At 41.8% G+C, this 11,167-nt stretch overlaps 2 protein-coding genes across 2 annotated transcripts; one reads left to right on the plus strand and one right to left on the minus strand.

Moving 5' to 3' along the window:
• Window positions 1–4,203: 4,203 nt before the first annotated feature.
• On the plus strand, window positions 4,204–6,972 carry BDBG_05865 (uncharacterized protein; the record flags this gene model as incomplete). The annotated part of the gene is made up of 2 exons (XM_002623645.2): window positions 4,204–4,336; window positions 4,462–6,972. The coding sequence occupies 2 exons, from the start codon at window positions 4,204–4,206 to the stop codon at window positions 6,174–6,176; spliced, it is 1,848 nt and encodes a 615-aa protein (XP_002623691.1). The 3' UTR covers window positions 6,177–6,972.
• Window positions 6,973–8,879: 1,907 nt separating this feature from the next.
• BDBG_17324 (uncharacterized protein) lies at window positions 8,880–9,529 on the minus strand (the record flags this gene model as incomplete). The annotated part of the gene is made up of 3 exons (XM_031725075.1): window positions 8,880–9,150; window positions 9,258–9,330; window positions 9,391–9,529. The coding sequence occupies 3 exons, from the start codon at window positions 9,527–9,529 to the stop codon at window positions 8,880–8,882; spliced, it is 483 nt and encodes a 160-aa protein (XP_031579207.1).
• Between the last annotated feature and the right edge of the window lie 1,638 nt (window positions 9,530–11,167).

Below are 11,167 nucleotides of genomic sequence, written 5' to 3' on the forward strand. Positions count from 1 at the left end.
TAACAGGCTTATAGTCTCACTCTGCTTTCTATACAAATACTTCATCTCTTTCTCTATCTTACAGAGTCAGTGCATCTTTATTCACAGCTGTAATAACTTTAACTTTATAATCTTACTATTACTCATCTCATCATTCTTCTCTTCATTCTTCAGAGTTATAAATATTGTCTATTTCTTTTTAGCTGAATCAGACAGCTCAGTTATCTAATTTAGCTTTATACTGATAGCTCATTTCTTTCTCTTTCTCTTTCTCTTCTCATTCTTCTCTGCAGTGATTGTATTGACAGAGACAGTAATCTGCTGATTCTCTGTTATTTATATATCAGTATATACATTTTATATATATATTTTACTAATGAATTTACATACTGTAGAGATAATTCATTACTTATTAAATTACAAGCTGCAGTATTTACTTAGTAAATTGTAATAATAATTTACACAGACTCTCTTCAACATACTGAAGATTATAACACATTTAATAAACAGATTATAACTCTTCTCATATGAGCTGTATAATAAGATAACTTTGATATCATAGCTGTGAACAAGTGCTGATTCTATATTTATTATTCTTTTTAGCTGAGACTTAAAATTCTTTTTATACAGTACTATATCTCTTTTAAACTTTATCTCTTATAGCTGTATAATAATCTTACTATTATTCTTAACAATCTGTTCTATCAGCAGCTGTAGTCTATATTCAGGCATTCACACATTGACAGGCTGCTGGCATGACTGCTGAAGAGCAGATGCAGATGAGTTAGCAGGCTGCTGAGACTGCTGAGAGTGAGATAGAAACAGATTGACAGGTAACATTAGACTGACTGTGTAACTGTGTCTGAGATCAGAATCAGATTTTTTAATAGTCTTATTATCAATTCAACTGATCTTATTACACAGTTTTAACATTAAATAGTAGTCTTATACTGTCTCAGTGAGACTTACTGTCTACTCTTATTATATTTTTTAAATAAGATTATGATTTTCACTTCTCAATTTAAATTATTTTTATTGCTTTAAATGACTTTAAATCTTATTTAAGTATTATCAAAAAGTGTTACTTTTTAAAAAATTAAAAATAGTCTAAAAAAATCTTAAAATGTCTAAAAATAGTAACTTTATACTAAGAATGAGACTAAATAAGATTAAATGAGATCACTTTCTTATTTTTTTCAAGTTATGATTTCATTTTAAGATCTGATATATAGTCACTTTGCATGTTTTTTTAGTAACTAGTTTCAGTGAGATTCATATTAAGAAATGTATAAGATCAGACCAAATGAAACCAAACATGAAATTCATGGTCTCAGCGGCCAGTCTAGACAACATAAGCTGCTGAGTCTCTAGAGCTTGCTGAGCTTGCTCTGCACTATTATTAGCTATAATTTCATCATTTCTGAGCTGTTTTTTTTTGATTTTTTAATAGTTCTCTATTTACATTCAGTCATTTTATCTGCTTCAATGTTTTAAGAATTGATAGATGTAAATTGTAACATTTCAAATGCTTGCTATTTGATTGTAATTGCTATATTCTCTATATAAGCTGTCTGACATTTAATTACACCTCATTTAGAGCTTCTACATTTACTCTATAACACTACTATAGTGTTATTCATCTTTTTCATCTATATGATTATTCTCTATTAACATATTAACAGCTGTGGATTACATGGAATTCACCTATACAAGTCACATGCAGTTGTTCATATCTCATTACATTCGCCTGAGGGATTAAACAGCGCGTTTTTCAAGCTGAATAAGTGAGCGTAAGCGAGCGATTGAGGCTTGTAATAATAATAATAATACTCATTATTATTAACTACCCTACCCACCGCAGCCTTGCGCTAAAATATTTTCCCGCTGCAGCCAAGCCTCTGAGCTGGATAGCTTTGTCCCCGCTGGAATTTGGAAGAGCGCTTCCAGAATCCACATTGCCGGGAAGGGGAAAATATGTACTCCGTACAGTACAGGTACTAACAACTATGTAGGCTGCAGGCCGAGCAGGAATATCACCGGCTGCCACGAACCCGCTGCATGATTATTACTATAGTACATGTACAGTACATACATCTACCTCGAGCGGTTCCCCGAACTGATTTATTTAGGCGAGCTTTAACGGCAAGTAGCTGGATCTGTTGGCAGAACTTATTTAAGTTAATGTGTCTACCTCACTATGAACTATTTATGCGATGGACTAATAAAATGGTAACTAATTGTTCTAAGTTGTTCCATATTCTGACCACACCACACTAACTCGCCATAGAAACAACAATTCAACTCGCCCTCCATTTTCCCAAATATCAGTCAAAACTCTAGCCTGAGAAATGTACCTACCCTACCGTACCGTAGCGTCCGGTACGGTCCGGTCCCGCTACCCTGGGTCAATCCCGGTGCCATGGCCCCGGTTCGCTTGCCCCCCTCTTGCCGTACCAATCCATAAGAACCCATCTGTCCATTCATTATTCATTTCATTTTCCCACATTACCCCTCGCAGAAACACCATGCTTCTATTTACATGCAAGGTGCCAACCACTTATGCAAACTATAAACTGCTAGACATAAAACGATGGAGGGGGGTGGAGGGGATGGAGGGGTGGCGGTGAGAAGGCCCTTCCCAAAAAATGCGGCTAAAACAACTGAACTGGGTGTCCTTCCCGGGACAGTCCCCGAGTTCCCCATTTTCCGTCTCACTTGTTCCCAGGCATGCAACGCAAAGCATAGCATTGACTGAATGAATGAGTCCATGAATGGACACATGAATGAATCCCGGCTGGATTTGGTATTGTTCTGTGTATTCGGAAAAGGAAAAATGGAATTAACCCTCCGGTGTGGTTCTACCGTTGCCGTGTCCCGACAGTATGGGAGAAAGAAACCAGGAAAGAAAAGGAAAAAGCCACTCTAGGCAACACTCCAAATGGACTTTCATGGTGACTTGTTGTTGCTCGAACTCGATGCCGCCAAAAGTCGGACGCAGGGGATTGGCATGGGTGGGAGCATGGATATGCTTGCTTGCAGAAGGCTGTGGGAACTTGAAATCGGGTTGCAGTAGAGGAGGGCCGGACGACTTCTTCTTCTGTTCTGTTCTTCTCATATGTTCACAATGCCCGCGCTAGATGACAACCTCTCCTCTTCTGGAGTTTTCTATGTGTCCCCTTGCGGTTTCGAGTTGTGCACGGGTGCATGTTCTCTAGTGTCCTATTCCCTTCCATTGCTGCCATTTCGCCTCGAAAGTCCCCATCCCTGTCTATATATTGATGTCAATATATCAAGAATCCCCTAGCAGGGCTGAAGTAGATTCCAGAGACCGCTGTAGCTAAATAGTCAGTTCCTGAAGCTGTAAAGCGAGAAAGAGAGAAGCAAATCGTATCCTGTCGTATCATAATATGCCTCGTGGTTCAAGAAAAGAGAAGAAAAGCAAAAATAACCCCATTCCCCTAGCCTAGAGAGCCTCCTTCCATGCTGGCTCACGTACCTAACTACTCACTTAAGAGCTGCCGCCTCAATAACCAAGCCTGCTCGCCCCCAACGCTCAACAATCCACTTCTCCCTCCACAACACTCGAGTCTCGTCCAAAACCCTCTTATCCCTTTTGCAATCAGCCAGCTTCATTCTTTTCTTCACCTTCTCCATTACAACTCTGCCTGTCGAAGATATACCTGGTTCATCTCTTAACCACTTCCATCACAGGCGACTGAGGCTGTCGACACGAGAACATCATATATAATAAGCCTTTGGCTCCTTTATAGCCAGACTCTTTATCATAGAGGAGAAGGCCTGTCAGAGAGAAAAGAACCTCTCTCTCACTCACCTCTCACTCGGTCAGGAGAGGAATTGCAAAAACGCAGCTTGTCGAAGCTGGCCCTTGTCAGCTGTCCTAGTCCCACTCTGGCTTCTTCCAAAAGCTGCAGGACTTGTAAAAGAGCCAGTCTATCAGTGGGCTGAGGAAGCATTTCATAAAGGAGAAAGAATAAATAGAGAAGAAAGGAACGACGACAAAGACAGAGGAAACGAACACCATACTCGTGTGTTGTATTCGTTGATAGAAGCAACGAGCGGGAAACGACGCGTTTGCAATCTCTCTAATCTCTCATCCAGACACGTCTCAATCCACCTGACAACAGGGGACGAAAAATAAAACATAAACGTAAAAACACCCCTTCACCTTGGAATCAGCAAAAAGCAAAAGCAAAAGCAACAACAATGACCTCAGCCCGCACAACGAAGTCCACGAAACAGCGCAAGGACAGCAGTGCAATCGGCAAAAACAACGGGCAGAATTCGAGAAAACCACCACTAAACCGCCCAAAGAGGCGGAACATCGTTCGTTGGAATGGTGAGTTGTGGTTTCGTTTCCCGCCATTCATTTAAACCTTGCGTGCATAAAATAGGCTATCTCCTGCTAAATCTTCTGTCACGTCTGCAAACCAGGGGATAAACTAACTGCAAAAGCAAAAATAGACATCCTAAACAACAGACTCCTCCTCTGTATCCAGAGTGCCTGCAGCGCCAAGGGTATTAAATTGCCATGGGAAGCAGTCGCTGAGTTGATGGGAGGGAGTATCTCGGATGGAGCAATTACACAGCATCTCACGAAGCTTCGTGCGAAGCTCGAAAAAGAAGGGGAACATGTTCCGCCGCCTTTAAAACGTGCCGGAACATCTGCTGGTGAGGGGGCGAAAGTTATTGATAGACCAAAGAGGTCTATGATGGCTAATGACCAGGTGAAAAGCGATGAATTCAGCGACGACGATGATGATTCGGACGATTCGGAAGATTCAAACGATGAGAGAATGGCAGTTGCTACGTGTTTGAGAAACACGCACCAAAACAAAACCAATAACGCCCAGGAGAACGAGAACGTCGATATTGACAAAGACAGCCGCAGCGAAAGCAGCACGGAATACGTTGCTGTGGGTGCCAGTTTTCTCCAGTTCCCCAACGATCGCTCTCCGCCGCTGTCGTCAAGCTACAAGCACGATCACAACGTTAACGCCCAATTCCAACCCAAGGGTAATGCTAAAGGCAAACCCAAATGCAGAGCTAGCGCGCAGAGTAACAAAATCGCTTCATCATCGAGCGGAAGCTCGCCGCATCGGAAACTTGTCAGGCTCCGTATAGCCCCAAGAGGTAGTGCGAACTGTGATGGTAATCGTGCTGTGGAAAACAATGGTATTGGTACCAATGGCAATGGCAATGGCAACGTCAACGCTCTCAGACGCCGCCTGCCGAGTGTAAATATGGAATCCACATCAAGCGATACCGCGCATGGCAGTCTTGAAAGTACGTGGGGCGTAGCAATGGACGTGGTGAGGAATAGGGAAGGAAGGATATACGGCACTGTGACAGTTGGGCAACCTCACCAGCAGCACTACCACCACGGCCAGTCCCCGTATGGCTGTCCTGGATCCGATGGAGGGTCTCCCCATATACCCCCTGCGGAAATGTTGCGGCAGCCCGGCCACCACGTCGAGTATCCCAATCACAGTCGTAACAATCACATGGCCCGCGCTGTGTTCCAAGAAGGAGGTAGTTCTTTCGGCATGAACCCGAACGGGGTAGGAAGGCTGCACGGCGCCGCTTCACCATACCAGGACAATACACATACGTTCCCAAATGGGGGCATGCCACCACCTCACTCACTGCCATCGAACAATCCGGCCATCCCTGCCCCCATCCCCGTACAAGGGGGCTACTCCGCTAACGGAATGTGGCATTATGGTCGTAACAATAACCCGTACGCAAACATCCCACACGCATATCGCACCAATATCACAGATGACCAAAGGCCGCATCATACCACACACAACCACAATCACAACTACAATCGCGATTCGCACACACCCACAATACCCCCAACAGCCCTTCCATACCACCACAGCACTGACACCGGAGCCAGGACTGTCGGAGGAAGAAACGAGATGGAAAAGCCCCCGGCCGCGCCAACTACATTGATGGAGCATGCACAGATACCCGTCCAGCAAAAGGAACAGCAACCGGATGAGCAGGGCCAGATGCTAGAGGCAGCAGCGCTAGAAGACCAAGCCGCCATGATGGATGAATTGGACGATTTGCCACAACTGACTAATTTCGACGCTGAATTCGTTCACGTGGATGGGGGTCATGTTGAAGACCTTTTTGGTGACTATGGGTATGGGATAGAAGGGGTGTTTTAATGGAGCATAGGCTGGCATGGCGGCGGAGGGGAGGCGTTCGGTTGATTAGAGAATGCCTGAAGTAGATTATATACGTGGAGTCGGATGGCCAATGGGTTGCCAAACGCAGGCGTGTTCCACGTACGGTCAAGAAAAAAGGCGTCTATTCGTCGAAATAGCTGGAATGGGAAATGTGAATTTCGTTCGGCCCGCCTCAGTTAAGGACACGAGTTTGGTCATCATCTTTAACGCTTGTTATTCATTTCTTGCTTCCTTTCTTTTTATTGGCTTTAAACCATTCTTTAAAAGATCCCCATTTTCCTTTTTTTTTTTTTCTGTTTGAGCCCAGATCGCACGGAGAGTAGGTAAAGGAATAACGGTGAAACGATACGTGCTGGTTATATCCCCCTGAACTGAACGGACTCCGTTTTACACTGCTTGACCCCGTCTTTTGGAACACTATGGCGAGAAAATACCCTGTGGTAACTATCTCTTTTCTTCTTAGGTTTGACGATATGTTTTGTTTTTCACTTGTTTTGCAGCTTGCAATAGGGAACAACGCCTACATGACGATCTTTGGACATGGGGGAAGGAAATTTGCTTAAATAACCCGACTCGCCGCGCTTTCAGACACTGATGAGAAGCCTGAACCTGTACAGTTCTATCAGATGAAGCATCTGTTGAACGGATACACTGGCTCTGGCATGTCGTCATACTGATGTCCCTTTCCCTCATTTCTCTTCCTATTTCTTTCCATTACCATTGACAGCTATATTTGCCATTTTCAAGACATACCAAATGATAATAAATGACCACTGTGGATTGATACATGCTGGAGCGGGCAATTATTCCCAAGGGTATATATTTTCAAACTCGGTAGACCGGTAAATGAATGAATCAATGGGTGACGGAAATGGGAAATAGGAAATAGGACGGATAGAAATTGAGGGTTGACGGGCACGTTTTATAAGGTAGCGAATTTAACGCGTGTCTCTCTATTACATTCGTTATTTTACGCTGTAACTAAGGGCCTGTTCGGTGCGTCCGTACTTTTTGAACGCAATAGTGGATAGTGTATTTACCAATTATTAGTAGCAAGCCGGCGTTGTGCCACCACACTATTCCACTGCTCTGAGATGGAGAAAGGAAGCTCACAAAAACACATTCTTTTTGAACTGACTCTGGACTCTGTTCAAAAAGAACGCGTTTTTATGAGCTTTCTTCTAACCAATATTAGTTAACTATCTTCACTATGAATGCTATTCTACACTATTCTACACTATATTGCCTCTAAAAGTGCTATTCTACACTATCACACACCGTTGAAGTTAAATACTGCTTATTCATAAGATCTTGACAAGAGATGCAAGTACAGCCGCTCAATCCACTGAACACCTGGTCATTTTCATCTGTACTTTGTAAAAAGCAGCTGTATTATTAGTACAGACACTCTGCCCACCGAACAGTCATGATATTGGGGCTGTACTTTTTAAAAAAAGTGGAGATCCGTACAAAAAGAACGAGTACACACGGACGCACCGAACAGGCCCTAACTATAAATAACTATGTTAACTTAACTTACCGTATTATCACTCCAGGTAGTTAGTTACGGAGTAGAAGATGATCCACATCCGGCCTGCTGATTTTATTATTGTCGTACAGAAGGACTTGCTGTATGTTTTACAAAGGATCGTAGTACCTCTGTTCTGGGATAGCACCTAGTTTAGAACATTCACCTTCGATCTCCCCTTTTCCATAAATCCTTGCTGCAGGTATAGTTATACTGTTGGGCTGCTAACGGTTTCGGGATCTCTGAGGGACTAATAAAGGATCTTGGCGGCCAGTCGTCGTTGCTTCTCAGTGGTGAGGTCCACTAACTAGTTATAATTAACTCATGCCGTGCACAGATCGGCTCCACAGCCACAGAGGACACTGAACGCTTTTCAATCACCTTTTACTTGAGTTACTCGTGATATACTGTATGGATAGACAAAGATTGAGAAGATGGAGCGTTCTTTAGAGAATCTATGCTCCCACGGTAACCCCTGGTTCTGAGTTGTCAGACTACTACATAGACGTCGGTCGGACCCTACCCTACGATGTTTCGGTCCTGGTTTCTTTGATTCCGGCAATCGCGAGATTTTAGTCCACGTCAAGTTACAATAATCAGGCGGCTTTATTCCGCAGGAACATCGCGATAAGAACCGGATAAAAGGTGCGAAAGACAAAATCCGGTCTTGGGAGGAGGACCAGGACTGCCCTGCTACTATGTAAGACTTCACTGCCACTATTTTTGCTTATTCTTATGTCGAGTGGCTTGATATCAACAACCATATCTGTCCATGATAGCTCTGAATGAAGGGTACCTTAGTAGCTGTGTAGTAGTTAGACGTTTATCCGGGTAGTAGGTAAATACTCTAGATAGAATGGAGAGCACATGTTTTCGCTCATCTAGATCGGCCTCAGGACGAAAGTATGCGATTGTTGAAGCAAGGCCATGTTCTGGATGGGGGATTGTATGCTGGTCATACCAAGAATCTAACCTCCGGGGTGAGCATAAAGGCCCTTCCACCCATCAGGCAGTGGACCCCAACACCTGACAATACCGGATATTATTCCACCCTTGAGAAGGATAGGGAAAGGTGGTTGGGCAAGGTATAGCTCTGCAAAGATGACCATGCAACTACACATGTCACAGGCAAAACCTGGACATTTCCTATGAAGTCAATCTGGAGAGCAGAGTTGCATAGATGAGTAGCCATGCTGAGTCACAGAATCGCTTAGTTTCATTGCCAGACCAATGTCGCCAAGGTAAAATTTCTCTGTGTGGAGATTCATAGGAATCTCAATGGGATGGACAAGCTCTCCCTGCTTCCAGAGTTCGACAAACGGTATGATTTGCTTTAGCGGCTGACCAAGTGCCTTTGTATTTAGCCTTCCTGCTAAAGCTGTGGAGAGGAACCAATGCCCCACATACAGTTCCTTCCATTCAGATCTGTAGGATATCCATTAGATTTCACATCAACCGAACAGAGAGTGGAAGGCAAAATTCACTCACCACGGTGAACAATTCCAGCTTTGTGTAGGTTTCTCAAGACATACAGCAATTGCCTAGCAGCGGACCTGCGAGTGATTATGGACAGATTTCTCAAGATTGCAGGGTGAAGGCATGGCCCTTCATAGGAAAAACGAAAACCTTGTGACGACACTTGTTTCTAGGGAGGAGAAACATCACCGAAATATGTCATGAGGCGAGAGACATCCTTTCCATTCTGAAGGATCTCGTCCTGAATGCGGGTTTCATTTTCACCACCGTCCCCCGAAGACATGACTTTGAGGGCTACATCCCGCTTGTTCTGGAGGTCGCGGGCCATCCATACGGTGGAGAAACCCCCAGAGCCTATTTTATGCTCTACCAAGTATCTCTCTCATTGAGTTCTTGTCCGAGGCAAATGGGATATAAGACATGTGCAGTGTCCTTTTCATCGTATTTCTTCCAGGGCTCCATAACCTCCCCGAAGTCAAGCTCCTCATCCTGGGTGCTGACGAAGTCGCCAAAGTCGGCCGAAGTATCACCTTCGAGGTATTGGGGCGCTGTTGCCGTTGTCGCCATCACCGGCACGCTCCTCGAGACAGTTCTATCTAGGCGAGTATTTGGCAACTGTAGGAGATAAATTTGGAAAGTTGTTATCTCAGCGGGCTCAGACCCTCTGGCTCGGTTTGAGCGGGTTGCAGCATTATTAATCTGGCATGACACTAACCTACTTTTGATACAAGTCATGTGCTCAGAGCAATCCTTGTCAGAGAGTCTGAGAAGAAACAGTTTCATCTTCAATGAAGATTTCTGAGATTTATAAGAATTTTTCAGATTCTTCAACTTTGACTTTCTATTACTATATACTCACATATCTTTGAGATTTGAAAATCACCTTAGCTTATAACTAAAGAGAAGAAGAATAGAAATATTTCTTTAATATTTTAAAAAAATCTATATTTAAGATAGATATATACTCTTAAAAATGATCATGTTTTTTAATCTCAGAATTTCTAAAAGCTTTTTTTTATATAAGAAATTGAATCAAAATTCCTGTATTTAAAAATATACTAGTGTAATGTGGCAGAACTGAAACAGTGACTAGTCAGTAGTGTTATGTAAAGATAGTTGTTTAAGAAGCTGTATAAGTGAGCTTAACTATCTTACTTAAATAATGAGCTTGTAGACTACAGAGTTATTGCAAGAATATCACAGATATAATACTTAGTATACTAAGAAGATTGTATAAGATACACAGTAACTCTTATATATATTTCAGTTAAAGAAAAATGAATTACTGACTTCTTTAATAAGAAGTCAGTATCTAGCTATTCTATATAGATAATGAGTGAATACTCTTCTCTTATTTCATAAGTAAGAATAGTCAGAGTAATATCTCAGCTGTATCTCACTATTAAGAAAGAGTAATCTGCTAATCTTATATAGAAGTAAGATTCTTATATTTATTAATTAAATCCTTCTATGATATATCTAAATAATATTATAGAGTGATTGAAAACTGATTCAGATAATCTGCAGAATGAATAGAATTATTCATATAAAAGTGATAAGTTATGTGAAACTGTAATAAAATCTTAATATAGCTGAGAGTATGATAATACTTTTCTCTTTAAGAATATAGTTCTGATGCTCTTAAGATTACTGAATTAGAAGTTATTTTTATTATATAACAACAGTTATTAACTGATTAATAGTATGTATACTGTATAAAGAAATAGATGAGTTTTTCTACTGACTGTGTAGATCTTTCTTTTCTCATCTTCATTTAAATTAAGTATATGATAAGTGAGTTTCTTATATATTAATTTAAAATATGAAAAATATAGTTAATAAGTGACTTACAGATCTCTTATTATATTCTGTTCTATATATAAAATTCTCTGTAAAAGTGATGTATTTTAGAGATAAAGCTAACAGTAGTAATAGAATTCTTTAAAAAGATTTTCTCTTTCTATAA

Source organism: Blastomyces gilchristii (genome assembly GCF_000003855.2).
Source record: "Blastomyces gilchristii SLH14081 genomic scaffold supercont1.12, whole genome shotgun sequence".
NCBI classification, from domain to species: Eukaryota; Fungi; Ascomycota; class Eurotiomycetes; order Onygenales; family Ajellomycetaceae; genus Blastomyces; species Blastomyces gilchristii.